Here is a 19,561-nt window from a genome sequence, read left to right on the forward strand (position 1 = left end):
AAAACTTGACAGATGCTTCCATCCCTACTTTGAGTAGACCTGCTGAAATCCATGGGCATGCCCACCTGAAGGCTGCTGTCATCTAAATGCACAAATCCATCAATTTATTATCCAACGTTTACCTGGGCTGTTTATGTTGCCCCACTGTAAACAGCCCTTTGATCTCTCACCTGGACTCTCTTTGTCTCCTTCCAAACACCTGCAGGGTGTGACCTTTGCAACACCTGTCAATTAGCAGAGACATGACAATTAGTGATAATGTAAGCCACGTTCTCTCCTCGCGAATCGTTCAATCCACAGCATCCGGCAAAAATGTCGGTGTGGAGCTGAAAGGAATCGCACATATGGATCACCTCTGTCTCATGCCCACAAGACTGTTGTGGGGAGCAGAATAAATTGCCTGCTCCCTCTCAGAGCTCCTGTGTTCTGTGTTGGGTGTCCTGCTCTCCTCTCTGCCGAGCGGGGTAAGTATGTTCCTTCTCCTTTGCCTCTTAATTGCTATCCCCTGCCCCATGCTGTGCAGACTGTAGGATGGTAATGTGGAGATGGTAAAAAGACCTCCATTTGACTGTATAATGCCCGCTTGGTGTCGCAATGAGTGAGATGAATAGGTGAGCTCCTTTGGGCCTGCTTCTGTATGCACTGGCGGAACTTTCTTGCATCCCATTTAGAAGGAGCCTTGCTTCACGAATGCCTTGAGCGGTAGGGAAATACAGCTGCCCAACTGGTTATTGGTTGCTGCAAAAATGCCTGTTGGTATGATCAGTAGTGTGTCTTTGGTATAAGAGCTGAATGCTGCAAAGTCCTCTTGGGGTTGTAAGGTGGGGGAGTAAATCTTCTGATCCTGGTGTGTTCAGGCATTAAGAATTACATCTGGTCTCTCATCACAGAATCATAAGCGTTGGAAGGGGCCTATAAGGCCGAGTTCAACCCCTTCTCAATGCAAGAATCCAAATTAAAGCATCCCCAACAGGTGGCTGTCTAGCTGTCTCTTGAAGGCCTCTAGAGAGGAAGAGCCCACCACCTCATCTATGTAGCCCTGCCTTGGGTTTCACTTCTTTGTCACTAGTGTATTAACAGAATGTTGATAGCTAAATCTATTTCTGTCTGTCTGTCTGTCTTCTGATTACAAAAGCCAGTGCCTGATCCAAATATCCATCCATGCATCCATGCATCCATGCATCCATGCATCCATGCATCCATGCATCCATGCATCCATGCATCCATGCATCCATGCATCCATGCATCCTTCCTTCCTTCCTTCCTTCCTTCCTTCCTTCCTTCCTTCCTTCCTTCCTTCCTTCCTTCCTTCCTTCCTTCCTTCCTTCCTTCCTTCCTTCCTTCCTTCCTTCCTTCCTTCCTTCCAGTTCTGATGTTCAGGAATGAGTGATGATGCTTAAATGGCCAAAGCAGCACTACCCAGGCTCAGGAGGGAGCAATCAGCATGCTTAGGTGGGAAACCCCAGTTTTTTTCAAAATAGATAGGAACTCCCGAAGGGGTAGACCCTGAAACTGCCCACTGAGGACTGAGCATGCTCAGTATAGCCACCAAATGCTGATTTACTGTTGGTGAGGCCGGGGGGGGAGGTCACAAAGAATGGAAAAACGGGTAGTAAGGGGAATGGAATGGAATCTAGAAAAGTTGAAGAACAAGGGATTGCATTACACTGAAACGGAATTCCTCTCCCATTCCAACTTCTGAATGGTCATTTAGCACAAGCAGAGGGCTTGGTGCGGTTGAGCAGAGTTCATCAGTGGTGGGTCCCAAGATGTTGTTGGACTACTACTACAACTCCCATCACCCCTGACCACTGGTAAACTTGGCTGGGGATGATGGGCATTGTGGTTCAACATCTGAATAGCAAAGGTCAAAGAACTCTGCTTTAGCGGACTGAAGGCACCGAGCCAGCCAATTCTTTGGATTTTAAATTGTTTTATCTGGTGTTAACATTGTAGTTTCATATTGTAACTCACCTGGGACCTTATGGTGAAGGGCACATACTACTACTACTACTACTACTACTACTACTACTACTACTACTACTACTACTACTACTACTTCTTCTTCTTCTACTTCTTCTACTTCTTCTACGTCTACTTCTACTTCTTCTACTACTACTTCTACTACTTCTACTTCTACTTCTTCTACTTCTACTACTACTTCTTCTACTTCTACTACTTCTACTTCTACTACTACTTCTTCTTCTTCTTCTACTACTTCTACTACTTCTTCTTCTACTACTACTTCTACTTCTTCTTCTTCTTCTACTACTTCTACTTCTACTACTACTACTACTACTACTACTACTACTACTACTACTTCTACTACTACTACTTCTACTACTACTACTTCTACTACTACTACTATTTTTTGTTCATTAACAATTTCTTAAATGAACAATTTTTGTTCATTAAGTAACAAGTTCATTGATTTCAAACTGTCTATTCTGACTTAGATGGACAGCACCCTAAATAATTAAGAACCCTATTAATATAATTCCAGTGGTTGGGTTAAATATATTGAATTCAATAAATACATTGAATTACTGGTGTAAATATAATAGATAAGATGTATGCATGTATGTATGTATGTAGGGATAGATAGATAGGTAGATAGGTAGATAGGTAGATAGGTAGATAGGCAGATAGGCAGATAGGTAGATAGATAGATAGATAGATAGATAGATAGATAGATAGATAGATAGATAGATAGATAGATAGATAGATAGATAGATAGATAGATAGATAGATAGATAGATAGATAGATATGCCCCAAACAGAAAAGAATAGGTCTATGGGATAAAATTTGAGGCATTAGTTTGTGCCTCAATATTTCTTTAAGCAAATCACTAAATTCGTTGCCTTTATATTCAAAGGATTTTTATAATTCATTTGATTCTCTTATATTGTAATGAAAGCAATTAATTAATTATCTAATCACATTTATGTTAGCATAATCATAGAATGTAGAATTTGATGGGGGGGGCTAGAACTTTTTCAACGGTAGAACAGTCCAGCCTCTCTGCTTAGAAACTTTCAACCAGGAGGAACGCAGTGCCAAAGCTCTAAGCTGTTGGTTTCCAAGATAAACCACTCTTGCCATCAAGATGTATTTCAACAGATATCTTCTAAAAGCAATAATCTCCTATGGTCTGTAGTGAGTTGAATTCATCATTATGGCCAAAATTCAACACCAAGTCCACGGGTGACAAAATTGGGGCATTTCACCAAATATTCTACAAGGAGGGGGATTCTCCAACAGACTGGGGAAAGTCTCCCAAGCATAAATCTCTAGCGGACATTATGTCCCAAGAAATTTGTGCTTGCTTCTGCCTTGAGCAGCAGGCCAGAAGACACGGTGATGGGAGACAGAGAAAGTGTCAAAGGTGACCAACAGCAGGTTGTTTTCTGAGGCAGGAAAGAGCTGAAAGGGGATATTGGGAAGGAAATACAGTTCATGTGCAGAGACAGAGAGCTTTAACTTATAATAATGATAGGTTAGTGACTAGCTTAGACCGTCTTTCATTATTTTTAATTTTTGCAATAGTTATTATCTATATAAAACACCACCAGTGTGCTCAACACTTTATAGAGGTACCACTCATGCACCACCAGAGGGCTGACAAGAGTAAAGGTTATGAAATACAAAAGAAATTGTGTGTATCCAAACAAAAGCAATAAAAGAGAGCAAAAAATCATAAGATGCTGTGAATTTATTTGTAAACAAACAAACACAGCGTGCATGCACTTTCGACTAGGGATGGAATGATCTATCCACTGCGGTTCTCTCAGTTTCTCATTTTTCATAACTGTTTTGAAGATTCCCCCCCCTGAGGTTTATCATTCTTATTTTTCAGCCCCCGATGAAGGCCTAGAGCAGCCTTTCCCACCCTTTGGGTCCCCGGATGTTGCTGGACTACAACTCCCATCAGCCCCAGCTAGCATGGCCAATGGTCAGGAATGATGGGAACTATAGTCCAGCAACATCTGGGGACCCAAGGTTGGGAAAAGCTGGCCTAGAGTGAGTGTAAGGTGAAATACCCTTTTTTTAAACAAAAACAAAAAAACAACCCAAATGAAATCACCTACTGCATCTTGCAATTTTTCACTGTCTTTGACTGGCAAGGATTAAGATTTGCCACCCTTGATCTAGAACAGTCTTTCCCAACCAGTGTGCCTCCAGATGTTGTTGGACCACAATTCCCATCTTTCCTGACCATTAACAAAGCTGGCTGAGGCTGATGGGAGTTGTGGTCCAACAACATCTGGAGGCACACTGGTTGGGAAAGACTGATCTAGAAGGCCGAGGAACAGCAGCTAGGCTCTGTGATGGCTTTGAAAGAGGATTAGACAAATTCAAAGAGGATAAGGCTACCAAGGGCTGCTAGCCATGACGGCTATGCTCTGCCTCCATAGTAGGAGGCAGTATCATTCCAAATACCAGTTGTTGGAAACCGCAGGAGGAGAGAGTGCTCTTGCATTCAGGTCCTACTTGGGGGCTTCCCATAATGGGCATCTGGTTGGCCACTGTGAGAACAGGATGCTGGATTAGGTGGGCCGTTGGCCTGATCCAGCAGGCTCTTATGGTCTTATGATGCTGGTGGAGGGGCTTACATGGATTGATAGCCTGCTGTTCTCTGCTCTCCCCAGGCTCTCTGCGGTTGCACTAACCCACATCCAAGATGCAGTGCTATGAACAGCAGTGTAAACAAGCCTGCCTGCCACCTCCCATCTGCCAACAGAAGACTGGTGGGAAAGGCAAGTCAGGGTGCCCGCCACAATACAAACACCAGAGTTATCAGTCGTTCACACCAGAATACGCACCACCGTATCCTCCCCAGAGACAGCAGTCAAGTGCACAGCAATACATCCAGCCCTATTCTTCGCAGTGGCAAACCTCGTATGCACCTCAAAGTATCCAGTCAGGTGCTCCACAGCAGCAACAATCCTATGGTGCACCACGCCTCCCAGAGTCCCAACAGTATTTGCCAGCTCAGTACACTCAGCAGTGCCCTCAAGAGCTGTTGTTCAGCTCCTCACAGGGCATCCAGAAGCCCTCCTCCAAATCAGTGTCTTTTGCCTACCAGCAGCCATGTGCGCCAAAGGGCAAAGGGCAGTCTGCTTCTAAGGGGTTTCAAGAGTATGACACAATCCAGCGTTCACAGGCATGCACAGTGAAGGGAAGGCAGCCACCTGTCACCAAAGGCAGGCAACAGTATGCAAGCCAACAAGGCATATCAAAGGGAGGTCCAGGACGCACAACCGAAGGTAGCCAAGCCGATGCAAGCCAACTAGGCATATCAAAGGGAGGTCCAGGACGCACAACCGAAGGTAGCCAAGCCGATGCAAGCCAACAAGGCATAACAAAGGGAGGTCCAGGACGCACAACCAAAGGTAGCCAAGCCGATGCAAGCCAACAAGGCATAACAAAGGGAGGTCCAGGACGCACAACCAAAGGTAGCCAAGCCTATGCAAGTCAGCAAGGCATAACAGAGGGAGGTCCAGGACGCACAACCAAAGGTAGCCAAGCCTATGCAAGTCAACAAGGCATAACAAAGGGTGGCCTGGGATACACAACCAAAGGTAGCCAAGCCTATGCAAGTCAACAAGGCATAACAAAGGGAGGTCCAGGACGCACAACCAAAGGTAGCCAAGCCTATGCAAGTCAACAAGGCATATCAAAGGGAGGTCCAGGACGCACAACCGAAGGTAGCCAAGCCTATGCAAGTCAACAAGTCATAACAAAGGGAGGTCCAGGACGCACAACCAAAGGTAGCCAAGCCTATGCAAGCCAACAAGGCATAACAAAAGGGGGCCTGGGTAGCCAGCAATATGTGAGTCAACAGCGTGCAACAAAGGGAGACCCAGCATATGCAACCAAGAGCTATCAACAGGGGCCAAGTCAGCAATTCAACACCAAGGATGGTCCGATCAACTCAACTAAGGGCAGTCAGCAGTATTCAAGAAAGGGAGGGCAATCCTCCGAGGTGAAAATATCCACCAGTGGTGAAAAATATTGTTCCGCTGATGACTGGCTTTGGTGAGGGAATAGGACATGGGGACTTTGGCAGCCAAGTAAAGTAAATACATCAGTAAATTCAAGTAAATACATCAGGATGCAGATGGGAAACTGTTCTCCTATGGTGGCTATTTCTGAGATGATGATGGTGAAGCTGATGATGGTGGGCACTCCTCCTTCCCAATATTAGAACTTGGGATCGCTGTATGGAATTGCATGGCTCAGGACAAAGAAAAAGAAAAGCTTCTTCACGTGAAATAGCATTTATTTGTGGGACTTCTTCAAGTCAAGTCAATGTCTTTGGGAAGTCACAAGGAGGACATGAGTGCACCAGCTTGGACCTCCATCTTCAAACCAGCAAAGCCAGCCAAAGTAAAGAGAACTGAACAGCAACCCTGATGCACACTCTAGGCTGGGGGAATGAGGATCATCAGCTTAGCATGCTGCTATGTAAATGCCAATTGATTCGGTTGGGTTGGGATAGTTGGGTTGTATAACTGTCAAGCAGAGGGTAGAATATTACTATGCCAATACCAGTGGGTTGGGTTGGGTTATATCAGAATGGGGTCGGAAGTAGAAGGTTGTTGATCAGCCTTTAGAAACGACCGATGAAACACTTTGTTTCATTCTGTCCAGATATTAATATAGTGAAGCACACACAGGGCTGATTTCTATAAAGCCTGTGCAGAAGAAATGTAGATGTAATTGTCTCTGCACTCCTGTTATGACTTTGATATTTTTTAACTGTCCTTTTTTTTTGGAGACCATCTTTTGTATTACTTTGTCAACTGCTGATGTACAGACCTGTGTTTATTTAATTTTATAAAATTCTATGGTTTCCTTTGTCCCTTCAGTATATAACATTGCTTGAGAGGAGTGTCTTGGGCTCAGCACCAATTTTAGCTTTATATTATTATTATTATTATTGTTGTTGTTGTTGTTGTTGTTTTTATTATTATTATTATTGTTGTTGTTATTATTATTATTATTGGTAATTTATGTATGAATTTGTTAGTTTTGCTGCACCGCTTTCCCCACCAATTAGTCTCTGTGCAAAGCATGCTATTTGTTTGTTAATTGCAACCCAAGGTGTTCTGACCAGCCCATGGCAGCCCAGTGATGCCTTTTCTGGAGAGCTGAGATTGGCCAAAGTCAGGGATGCATTTTGAACAGAGAAATGGACACCTCAAATATGAATGGGCTTAAGTAAATTGTAAACCAGAGGAATTTATGGGGATTTGGTTTCAAGATCAAGGTAGATTCAATTCTGGCAAAGCCAACCAATGTGTGTGTGTTGTTTTTATTGGATACCAACAATTGTAACTGGTGATATTCAATGCAAGTCATATTCTTATTAAGCTCATTGAATATCACCTAATAGTTCTTGTTGTTAGGCTGATTGCATCTCTTTCCATGTCTCTTTGTATACAACCATTTGTAATTGCTATCCGAGTCATTTGTTTGTACGAAGATGACTCAGAAGTTCATTGTCTTCCTTTCTTTCTTAAATGATGGTTATCCCTCTTGCTTCATCGTATCAGGCACATTATTTTCTATTTTGTACTCATCTACTGTCTTATGCTGATTAAGTACTTTAATATATACACTCTGATTGTGTGTGTGTGTGTACATACAACAAGAAACAGGACTGTAGTTCAGAGGCATCTGCTTGGCATGCAGGAGATCCCAGGACCAATCCATGGCATCTGCCAGTCAGTGAAAAAGAAGAATGCATTGATTGTCTATGCCTGTAGACCATAGCAGAACAAAATGTAAGACCAAACATTTAAACACTTTCATACAAGATTTTTTTAAAAATCACCATTAAAAGCGATAGATAAAATGTAAGGACGACCTTAATTTAAAAAGAGCTTTCCTTGTAAAACAGATGACCACAGCAATAAAATAGCATGTGAAAATTATGTCAGAATCGACAATTCAACCTGAATATGTCTAGACCGCAGCCGTGCATACAACAACTGCCTCCGAGGGGATATTTTGCTCTTCATCATTTTATTAACTGCTTTTTCTGGAACATTAAAATGTCATGTTAAACACCTTCCAGCCCTTCCTGTTTTGCTTTGCTTCCTATGCCGTCCTTGTTTACAGCAGCCTCTCACTTGAAAGGACTGAAATAAATAAATAAATAAATGATTTTTTAAATAAATAAATAAATACCTTGTTTAGCGCCTGAGCTCCTCAGGCCTAGGAGAAGGGAAATCAGCTGGAAGAGCAAGTCTTCTGATTCTGCAAAATTGCTCCTCACTGGAATGCCCACTGGCTTAGGATGCCTGCTTATCTGGCCCAGTTTGTTTATTTTTAAAGGTGAAACAACCTTGCAGCAATAAAACTCTGGCAGGCGAGTTTTTGGCAAACGGGAAGTTTTGCAGTAGTGGTGGTGGCGGGGAGCTTATGAGATGAATATTCTGTCATGTGGGAAGGGCCACAGCTCAGCCGGAAGAGCATTTGCTTTGCATGCAGAAGCTCCCAGTTTCAATCCCAGGTAGGGCAGGGGAAGACTCTCTGTCCAAAGCTGGGTTGAGTGAGAAATTTGATTCTGTTCACCTTTCAAGCCGAATCAATCACATTTGCACTTTCCAAAGCAATATGAGACTGGAAACACAGCTGTCCTTTGAAATTTGCACTGATTCGAATTTTGCAATGCAGGTCCCCAACCAAGCAACGTTTACAGAAATGTGTATGTTGGGGGAAATGTACCTAAAATGAACGTGCAAGTGAAAACAAAATATAAAAATGCATTGTATGATGAGAAATGGCTCGTGGGGAAAATGTGCACATTCGTCAAACCTGCCTACAAAAATGTGTTGATTAGGAGAAATTTGCACTTGACACGCTGGAGAATTTTCATGAGGATTTTTTTTTTTTAATCACATGTTGCAGAAGAAATGTGGAAAAATGAAGTTAAGATTGTAAAAAAATGAGAAAAAGAGGGAACGGGGACAGACAGATCTTTCCATCCCTAGTCTGAAGTCCTGGAGAGCGGCTGCCAGTCAGTGTCGACAATACTGAGCTAGGTGGATCAGTGGTCTGACTCATTACAAGACAGCTTCCCAGGTTCAAAAAATAACATAACAGAGACTGCGGGATGCCTTTATGGCATTGTAACCATCTTGCTGGAGTCCAGCAATGTCACAATCTTGAGTCCAACAATCCAATGAGTGGGGGACAATTGTTAGAGTGGGGGTGAAAGAACCTGTGGCCCTACAGATACTGTTGGACTCCAGAATCCCATCAGCCCCTGTGGCCAGCATAGCCAATGGTCAGGAATGATGGGGGTTGGAGCCCAACAACACCTGGAGGACCACAGGTTCCCCCCCACACCTTTGCTTTCAGAGGTAGCATTCCTTGTTATATACAAGGGAGGAACACCTCTGTTTAGAAGAGGTATTCCCTCCTGAGAAAGGGAGTGCCTCTTAGAGCAAGGACAGAGAACTTATGACCCTCTAGATCAGCCTTTCCCAACCAGTGTACCTCCAGATGTTGTTGGACCACAACTCCCATCTTTCCTGACCATTGGCAATGCTGGCTGAGGCTGATGGGAGTTGTGGTCCAACAACATCTGGAGGCACACTGGTTGGAAAAGGCTGCTCTAGATGTTGTTGGACTCCAACTCCAAATAGCCCCACCCAGCATGGCCAATGGTCAGGGATGAGAGAGTCCAGCTCTAGGTTAAAGTGTCAGTTTATGAGACCTAGGTTCAAAACCCTCAGCCTACCTCACAGGGCTGTTGTGACAGTAAGGCAGGACACCACATGGAACACCCTGAGCTCCTTGGGAAATGCAGTTAATACACATAGTAGATAATATCAGTTGTGTAAATGAGCCGGGTTGGAATCCAGTGGCAGAATTCATGTTTTGGATGGAGAATTGATATACTGCTGGTGAAAGAAAGCTAGCACAGTGGGGGATTCTGGACAGATTCTGGGGGATTCTTCACACAGAACTTATTAAAATTCTGGGGTTTGCTATCACAAGATGTGGTGATGGCCACCAACTGGGATGGATTTAAATGGGTTTAGACACATCATGATGGATAAGGCCATTGATGGCTACTAGTCATGATAACTTATGTCAGCCTTTCCCAAGCTTTGGGTCCCCAGATGTTTCTGGACTACAGTTCCCAGCATTCTTGACCATTGACCATGCTGGCTGGGGCTGATGGGAGTTGGAGTCCAACAACCTAAAGGCTGGGAAAGATGGATTGATGTAGTACCTTCATCCTCAGAATCAGGATGCTATTGAACATAACACTGCGGATATCACAATGCAGTTATACAAAGCTATGGTGCGGCCACATTTGGGATACTGTGTATGGTTCTGGTTGCCTCACCTCAAAAAAGGATCGTGTAGAGTTGGAAAATGTTCAGAAAAGGGCAACCCAGATGATCAAGGGGATGGAGCGACTCCCCTATGAGGAAAGGTTGCAGCATTTGGGGCTTTTTAGTTTAGAGAAAAGATGAATAACATGATAGAAAGTGGACAGAGAAAAGTGTTTCTCCCTCTCTCATAACACTAGAACTTGTGGACATCCAATGCAGCTGAATGTTGGAAGGTTTGGGATGGACAAGAGGAAGTCCTTCTTCACACAGCACAGAGTTCAACTGTGGCCTTCGCTACCGCAAGAGGCAGTAATGGCCAGCAGCATGGAGGGCTTTAAAAGAGGAGCAGACAAATCCATGGAGAAGAAGGGTATCTACTAGCCACAGTAGTCATGCGCTGCCTCCACTGTCAGAGGCAGTATGACTCAGAAGACCCATTGCTGGGAATCGCAAGAGGGGAAGGTTGTTGTTACGCTCACATTGTGCTTGTGGTCTTCCCATTGAGGCATCTGGTTGGCCACTGTGAGAACAGGATGCTGGACTAGATAGGCCACTAGCCTGATCCAGGAGAGCTCTCCTTATGTTCTTATGTTATGCCGGTGAACAAGAGCTGTTGGGAACTTAAGTGGTCTTTGTGCCCTGTTGGGGAGCTTTCCAGAGTCACCTGGCTGGCCACTCTGGTAAAGAGGATGATGGTAGACTAGCAAGGCCTTTGGCCTGTCCCAGCAGAGTTATGTTCACACAGACCTCTGCCGGAGACTACATGGAACTACTGCCCATCAGAACTGGCCTTGATGAACTCATGAAGTCCTCTTCATGTGCTGAGAGCCCAAGGGCTCAATGGGTGGGAGAAGGGCAAAATGCAATCCACCTGCCTTTGAGAGCACAAGTGATGATGCCTCAGCCATACTCTGTACTTTGCCAGTCACTCTGGCTCTGATCATACGGACAGATGTCAGGATTTAGTCTGGGTAGGTCCTGGAAACTGGAAGACTCCTCAGAGAAGGAGCACAAGGGATGGGGCTCTCCGGGAGGTTCTCTGCACTTCCAATGAGCTGAGTAGCCATCAGACCCAGGCATTCTCTCTCCATGCGCCCTTCCGAGTGATCAGGATCCTAAGGTCCATTGGGGAAGGGCTGTAGCTTAGTGGGTAGAGCACTTGCCTGGCATGCAGAAGACCCCAGTTCACTCCCCAATGGCATCTCCCTGAGTGAGACTCCCTGCAAGCCCTGCAGAGCTGCTGCCACTCAGTGCAGACAGTGCTGAGCTAGATGGGCCCAATGGTCCAGTATAAGGCAGCTTCCAATGTCCGCATGATCCTAGTCACAGCCTCACCCCCTTTTAGAACTCATCAGGGAGGAAGAGGATGGGGGCACAACTAGAGTGAGTTGGCTCTGCCTGTCATTGGCTCTCTGGCTCCACCTACTGTTGGGCTCCCTAATTTCCTCCTTGCCATTTCCCGTGGTCCCCAGCCACCTCTGGGCATGGGAGCGATGCTTCCATCCCACGTGGCTGACCCATTTGCCAGATCGAAAGGACGCTTCTCCCAGTGCCCGATGGCGTCAGTTGCAATGGCTGTCTACCAAGGCACCGTCGCCAGAGGGGAGATGGCGGCAGAGACATGCAAGGCACAGAGGGCGGAAGAAGTAACGAGAGTGGATATAGGGCAAAGCAATTGCCAGGGCTGGCGTCAGCGAAAGCCCAGCTACACCCTTGTGGTTACTCTCTTCTTGAAAGCAGGAAAGGGCTATTTGAGTTCCTCCTCCTCAAACGAAAGGGTTTGGGCTGGCCAGCTTGTGGGTGACACCCAGGAAGCCTTCTGTTTGGGGCTGGATTTTAATCAAGGGCAAGTCAACGGGCGCTTGTTTTGTTCTGCTGCTTCATTAAGAAGGGAGGCGGAAGAGGAGGAGGCATCAAGGGAGCCAGCCACCCTCCCATTGTCCTCAGGGTTGGCAGGTACACAGACATAACTTACCAGCTGTGAGGCCTGAAAGGAAACAACTTCCACTGGGAATAGCTTCAGGGATTCCCTGTTCCTTGAAGACAAGTGGAGCTGGCAGGGCCCAACCTATCTGTGGCTGGAAAAAGAAAACAGAGAAACAATTATTGGAACCCGGTGACTGGCACTGCTACACACTTACATGTGTGTGTGTGTGAAAGAGAGAGACAGAGAGAGACCTTACTGGACGGCCAGAGTATAAATAGTATCATAGAACCAGAGTTTAATTAACTTTGAAGGTCATCTAGTCCCTCTGCTTTGCATGCAGAAGATCCCCGTTTCAACCCAGAGACTCCCAGCCTCAAACCTTGGACAGCCACTGACTGTCAGTGCAGACAGTACTGAGCTAGAGAGACCAATGGTCTGAGAGTATAAGGGAGCTCCAGGTGTTTCTAAGGGCTAAAGGTTGTGTTTCAGCTGGTGGAGCTCTTTCGTGCAAGCATGTCTGAGTTTCAACCCCCAGCATCTTCCAGGTAGGGCTGGGGGGAAAAGTGCCCTCCTGCCTGAAACCCCAGAGATTGGCTGCCGGTCAGTGTTGGCAAGAATGAGCTTGACGAATCAGTGATCTGACTTGATATAAAGTGGGTCCCTGCATCCCTGTGTCTTAAAGCAAGGGCCGTAGCTCAGAGGTAGACCCTCTTTTTTGTGTTCAATGCCCAGCATCAACAGGAAGGGCAAAGGATATCCCCTGTCTCGAACTCTGGGGAGCTGCTGCCGGTCAGTGTTGGAAAGACTGAGATAGAGGGGCCAATGGTTTGACACTGTATAAAGTAGGGATGGAAAGATCTGTCCATTTCTGCTTCTCTCCTTCTCTCCTTTTCCCAAGCTTAAATCCAGTTCTCCACATATCTGCAGCAATTTTTTTAAAAAACATTTTTTTCGTGAAAATTCTCCAGTGTTTTAGTGCAAATTTCTCCAAATAACCACTTTTTTTTGGGCAGGCCATTTTAAATAGTGTACATATTTTTGTAAGAGATTTCTCGTCATGTAATACATTCTTGTATCTTATTTCTGATCATATACTCGTCTTTATGCACACTTTCCCCTAACATAGGCATTCTTGTAAACATTCTTGGTTGGCTACCTGAATTGCAAACAAGTGCGAATATCAAAGGATGGCTGTGTTCCAGTTCTCATATTGTTTCAGAAAGTGCAAATAGGATGCATTTGACTTCAGATGCAAACTGAATCCAATTTCTCACCTGTCCTTAGTGTAAAACAACTTCCTGTGTTCAACCTTGGATCCCCAGATGTTATCGGACCACAACTCCCATCAACCCCAGCCAGCTTAGCCAATGGCCAGGGATGACGGAAGTTATAGTCCAGCAACATCTGAGGATCCAAGGTTAAAGAACACTGATCAACTCCAGCCCCCTGCTGATGCGGGAAATCTGATGCTACAGCAACCCTGATAGGTTGGGCCATCTAGCCACTGCTTAAGAACCTTCAACAAAGGAGAACCTACCAGTGTCAATGCCAGTCTTTTCCACTGTTAAACAGCTCCTACTATCAGGAATGTCTTCCTAATGTTTAATCAAAATCCCGTCTTGGAGTTAAAACTCCATATCCTTGGACCAGCAGAAAACAAATTTACTCCATTAACAAAGTGGCATTCCCTTCAAATATCTGAAGATGGGGATCACATTGTGGTGTAATTGTCTCTTCTCCCGGCTAGGCATACTCAACTACCCACAGGAGATGGCCTCTAGACTCCTCCCTATCTTTGTGACCTTCCTCTGGACACACTTCAGAGGAACTGAGGCTGGACTTAAGGAGACATACTAAATTTTGCCATTGAATTGCTCAGAATACATGTACAGTGACTTAGAAAGGTTTGAGAGTGATCTTGAGATTGCTGATTGTTGCATGTCATTGTCTGCTTGTTTCATTTCATTCATACCTTGCTTTTCTGACCGGTGGGCCTATTTTAAAGTGGGTCCCAAGCTGCATCCCAAATTAACTCAAAGGTGCCTCCTACATTGACGTAACGATGCATCCCACATCAACTTAAAGGTGTATTCTGGACTGACGTAAAGATGTGTCCCCAAATCAACTTAAAGGGGCATCCAGAGTTGAACAAAGCAGCATCTTGGAACTTCAACAACAGCTGAAGACCAGAGGTGTAGAAAGAGGAAGATCTGGATACTGTTTCTGCCCCTATTATTGATTCAAAATGTTAATTCTCAATGATTCTCATTGTTTGCATGTTTACACCAAATGGGTGAGGGGAGTTAGTCACCACAGTTAATAGCTTGTCCTGATTACCCTGTGGAGCCTAGGTGAGGTTCTCTCAGATGAAAGAAACTCCTGGGGCTTTTAAAATGTTAATTAAAACCATTTAAATGTAAAGCATGATATTATCATGAATGTTAATATTTTTCAACCTCGTTTGGAGCCACACATCGGATAAAAACATTACTTAGAAAGGTGTGGGCAGCCTTCCATCACAGCTTTGCTCTGGAATTAGCCCAGCTGGATTGGTGCCGCTCTTAGCAATTCATTTTCCCCGCAGCTGTTTTTGAACAACAGAAGGAAGCATTACCTTTCCCTGTTGCTTGATCTCTTGGTCCTGGTTGGTCCTGAGTAGGTCTGGACTCTCTAGGTCTGTCTCCAAGAGGCAACAAGGAAGGATGCTTTCTGAGCACCAGAAAACATCCCTCAGTGCTCCCAGGAAGGCTGTTTCCCAAATTCTCCCCTTGTATGGGCAGGAGAGAAATTTCAGTGCACAATCTGTCTAATCTGCATTTACTGAAACAACGTATGAACAGAATCACTGCTATCTTGAAATTCACACTTCTCTGAGTTTTGTGATGCAGTTTGTGTTGTTATTATGCACTTTCAAGTTGATTACGACTTATGGCGGCCCTATGAATCAGCGACCTCCAATAGCATCTGTTATAAACTACCTTGTTCAGATCTTGTAAGTTCAGGTCTGTGGCTTCTTTTGTGGAATCAATCCATCTCTTTTGGCCTTCCTCTTTTTCTATTTCCTTCTGTTTTTCCAAGCATTAATGTCTTTTCTAGTGAATCATGTCTTCTCATGATGTGTCCAAAGTAGGATAGCCTCAGTTTCATCATTTTAGCTTCTAGTGATAGTTCTGGTTTAATTTGTTCTAACACTCAATTATTGGTCTTTTTTGCAGTCCTTGGTATGCTCAAAGCTCTCCTCCAACACCACATTTCAAATGAATTGATTTTTCTCTTATCCGCTTTTTTCACTGTCTAACTTTAACATCCATACACAGAGATTGGGAATACCATGGTCTGAATGATCCTGACTGTGTTGTTCAGTGATACATCTTTACATTTGAGGACCTTTTCTAGTTCTCTCATAGTTGCCCTTCCCAGTCCTAGCCTTCTTCTGGTTTCTGGACTATTGTCTCCATTTTGGTTAATGACTGTGCCAAGGTATTGATAACCCTTGACAGGTTCAATGTCCTCCTTCAACTTGATGCAGTTATCCAACCCCCAAAATGTGTCCAAAAAAGAAATATTTGGGCAAAGTGTGCATGGAAATGTGTATATTTGTGGCAGAGGAAAAACAGATATTCAGCAGGCACCTTCCGTTTTAACCTTTAAAAACCTGTTGAAAACCTTCCAGGCTTATGCAGGCCGTTAAGAGGATATCTCTTTGCAGCAGCTGACCTTGTTTTCATTGTGTTTTTAATGTTTTTTTATTATGCGGGTTTTTATTTGTTGTAAACGGCTTTGATCTCTTTTCTTTCTTTGAAATGAAACAGCAGTATACAAATATGTATAGAAATAAATAAATAAATCAGGCATCTCGGACTATTTGCACGGCTCCCATCAGCCCCAGCCAGCGAGGGTGATAGCCGGTAGCAATGGGGGTTGGAGTGCAAAACATCTGAAAGACAGCACGCTGGTTACCCCTGATGTGTGGCTTCCCACAACAAAAGTCCCAAAGCGATCTGCAGATAGAAGAAACGAAAATGAAAAATTCATAAACCTGGTGAAACATAGAATAAAAAAAACCATTCAATCGCTGGTGCTTCCCAAAAGTCTGTGGAAAGCAAAGCCATCTTTACTGGGCATTGAACAGAGGTGTAATGGTCCAGAGTCTCAGGGGGGGGTCTTAGACCCCTTGTTTTTTTGCGGGGAGCAGGGTCCCAGCAGATTCCCTATGTCTCCAGCATCCTGTGAGACAATCAGCATGAAAGGGAAGCGTGTTAGTCACTGAGAAGAGTCTTCCAACATGCTTCCTTGCCCTTTCCTATTGATTGGAGCCAATCAGAGTGAAAGGAGATGAGTCAGCCATTGAGAAGACTCTCCTCACCAGCTAACACTCTCCCCTTTCGTGCCGACTGCCTCCTAGGGACGTTGTTGTGGGAGAAGGCATTAGCAAGGATATTCTCGACCCAGCAGGGAAAAAGAAGGGAAGGGGTGTGGCTGTGACTATCAGGAAGAGACCCAGAACTTCTGAATTTGCCGCTATACTACTGGCACTGAAATGGTGTTGAAGTTGGCACCAGGTAGGCTTCCCTGGGGAGAACATTCCAATACTTTCAACTCCCGAAAAGGCTCGTTCTCTTGTCCCCAGCCTCCGTACCTCCCTAGGAGGTAGCAAGCAGAGAAAGCCCTCAGATGACATGCACACTGTTAAATCAAAATGCCGGAAAGGTGTGGACGAATGGCAAGCTGTTGCAAGTTTTCCATTCACAGTGCGATGCACAAAATTGAGGGTTTTTCCCCCCTAAAATAGAAAAGTAACAATGGATAGTTCCTCTTGAACTTGTTTCTCCTTTAGTGTCCAAAGACCACGTGATTTCAAACTCCTGGGCAGTGGCAGCTGGTGCCCATTGGAACTGATAGGGAAGGAGGGAAGGAGGCCCTCAGTAGGTGGAGCCAGAGAGCCAATGAGAGGCAGATCCAAGTCGTTCTAGATCGCCCCCATCCTCCTCTCCCCTGCTGAGTTCTGCAAGGGCAATCCTGACAATAAGGAGGAGGAAATGGACAGGCAGGGCCACCTCTTGGACCCGTTGTAAGTAAGAAGGCAGGCTGCTGGAGCACCAGAGTCATTGGTGGATCATCCTTGCTCTGCCAAGGGAACGCGGCGATAATGAGGCTTTCAAGTTTGTGTGTTACAGATGAGCTTAGAGAAAGTCAGAGAATCTGGAAAAGAGTCAAGCTGAGCTTGGGTTTTTCTTTCCTTTAATGGGGTTCATGTTTCACACTAAGACAGCAAGATTGTTTTACATTTTTTTTTAAAAAAAACAAGTTTTAATTGCTTTTTGATCTATACCAGAGTTGGGGACACTCCACGCTTGGCCTGCTAGGGGTTCAGATTTGGCCAGGAAGGCCATTTCCCCCAAACCATCTCTGCCTGACCCACATCTGACATCAAGTGTGGGACAGATAGAGATGCAGCTGCTAATGTACAATTGGGAGCCTTAGAGTGTGTTTCTGACCCTGCACTGATGGGCGGTCAAGCCAAAGCCTCAAGTGCTTTACAGCACTGGGCAGGGCTCTTTGCAAGCCCTCTTGCGGTGCTTTGAAGTCCTGAAGTCATAGTGACATCAGGTGATTGACAGGTGGGCAGCCCCGCCCATCACCCTATTAATTTTATTGTCTCCCAGCAGCTACTTTTCAGAGGTAGACTCCACCTGAACATGGATGTTCCACTAGGGACAGGTGAGAATTTTGATTTGGTTTGCATTTCAAGCTGAATCTCTTCTATTTGACCTTTCCGAAACAGTACAAGAACCAAAACAAAACACAGCCATCCTTTGAAATTTGCACTTTTCCAAATTTTGCAGTGCACTTCTCCAATCCAAGAATGCTTACAAAAAGGCATATATTGGGGGAAAGGGTTCATAACATTGCATACCTGTGTGAAATAACATGCCAAAATGCATTATGTATCAAGACATGGGTTGCAAAAGTGTGTGCATTGGTTAAAACCGCCTACAAAGACTTGTTTTATTGGGAAAATTTATACTAAACTGCTGGAGAATTTTCATGAGGATTTTTTAAAAAAAAACCTGGAGGAGAAATCTTTATTGCTCAAAGCCATAGGCCACCAAAATTAAACAAATGTAAGAAAATCATTAATTGCTACAGAAATGTGGAGAATTGAATTTAAGATTGGGAAAATGAGAAACTCAGAGGACCAAAATCGACAGATCTTTCCCTCCTATCGTCTGTAGAGACATTATAATTAATAGCTACTTATAGACCTTTCTTTCTGTATGTGTTTGTCCAATCCTCCCTTGAACCCATCTAAGCCAGGGCCCGCCTTGCTACATTTACCAGTAGCGAATTCCACATATTAATGATGCACTCTAGGGGAGACATGATAGTGGGCCTTGAATATTTGAAGGGCTGTCTCATGAAGAAGATGTGATCTATGTCACTCCAGGGGACAGTACCAGGGGAGATGGGTTGAAATGTCAGGGAAGCGGATTTTGGCTAAGCATTGAGAGAAATGTCCAAATGGTGAGAGCTAGAGAATGAGGGGAAATTCAATTCAGTTTGTATTTAAAGGCAAACCTATGTTGCACTTTCCGAAAGAATACGCAGACTGAAACACAGCCATCCTCAGAAATTTGCAGCTCACCTAAGGTTGCAGTGCCCTTCTCTAGCCAAGCCATACATGCAAATGCATATATTAGTGCTAACAGCGTAACCCAAATTGCATTTTGTTAGGGGAAATTGCTTTGCAAAAGGGGTGTGTGGGAGGCAAAATTGCATACAAAAGATGAGAAATTTCCTGACGAATTTTCACGCAGATCTTTTTTTTTAAAAAAAATGCAGACTGTTGTGAAAATGTGGAGAATGTAATTTAAGCCTGGAAAATGAGAAATTGAGAGAAATAATGAAACTGACATTTTTTGATCACCCTGAGTAAGAGCTCTTTGACTGTGGAAGAGAGGCTGACTCAGGAGGGTGGTGGGCTGCCTTTCCCTGAGGTCATTTAAACAGGGATCAGGGGTGCTGATATCACACCCATCTCTGCAGATTCTGCGATACGCAGGGGTTAAACAGCCTCCAATGCAGCGATGCTGTGAATTTGAATCAGCCCAGTGCAAAGGGTTGCTGCTGATTTGCGACGTGCATTTTCATGAGGAACAGCCCTGCTGGAAAGCTGTTGGACTTTGCAGGGGATGCCTTCAGAATAAAGAGGTTTAATTTCATGGGAAATGACTGACTGAAAAGAAGGAAGATGACAGCTGTCGTTTGGCAGCT

General features: G+C 44.6%; 1 protein-coding gene across 1 annotated transcript; it reads left to right on the forward strand.

Moving 5' to 3' along the window:
• The first annotated feature begins 301 nt into the window (after window positions 1-301).
• On the forward strand, window positions 302-8,078 carry LOC133375005 (uncharacterized). The gene is made up of 2 exons (XM_061606432.1): window positions 302-464; window positions 4,651-8,078. The coding sequence occupies exon 2, from the start codon at window positions 4,683-4,685 to the stop codon at window positions 6,042-6,044; it is 1,362 nt and encodes a 453-aa protein (XP_061462416.1). The 5' UTR covers window positions 302-464; window positions 4,651-4,682; the 3' UTR covers window positions 6,045-8,078.
• Window positions 8,079-19,561: the final 11,483 nt, after the last annotated feature.

The sequence above is a fragment of the Rhineura floridana genome, chromosome 22, assembly GCF_030035675.1.
Source record: "Rhineura floridana isolate rRhiFlo1 chromosome 22, rRhiFlo1.hap2, whole genome shotgun sequence".
Taxonomy (NCBI): Eukaryota; Metazoa; Chordata; class Lepidosauria; order Squamata; family Rhineuridae; genus Rhineura; species Rhineura floridana.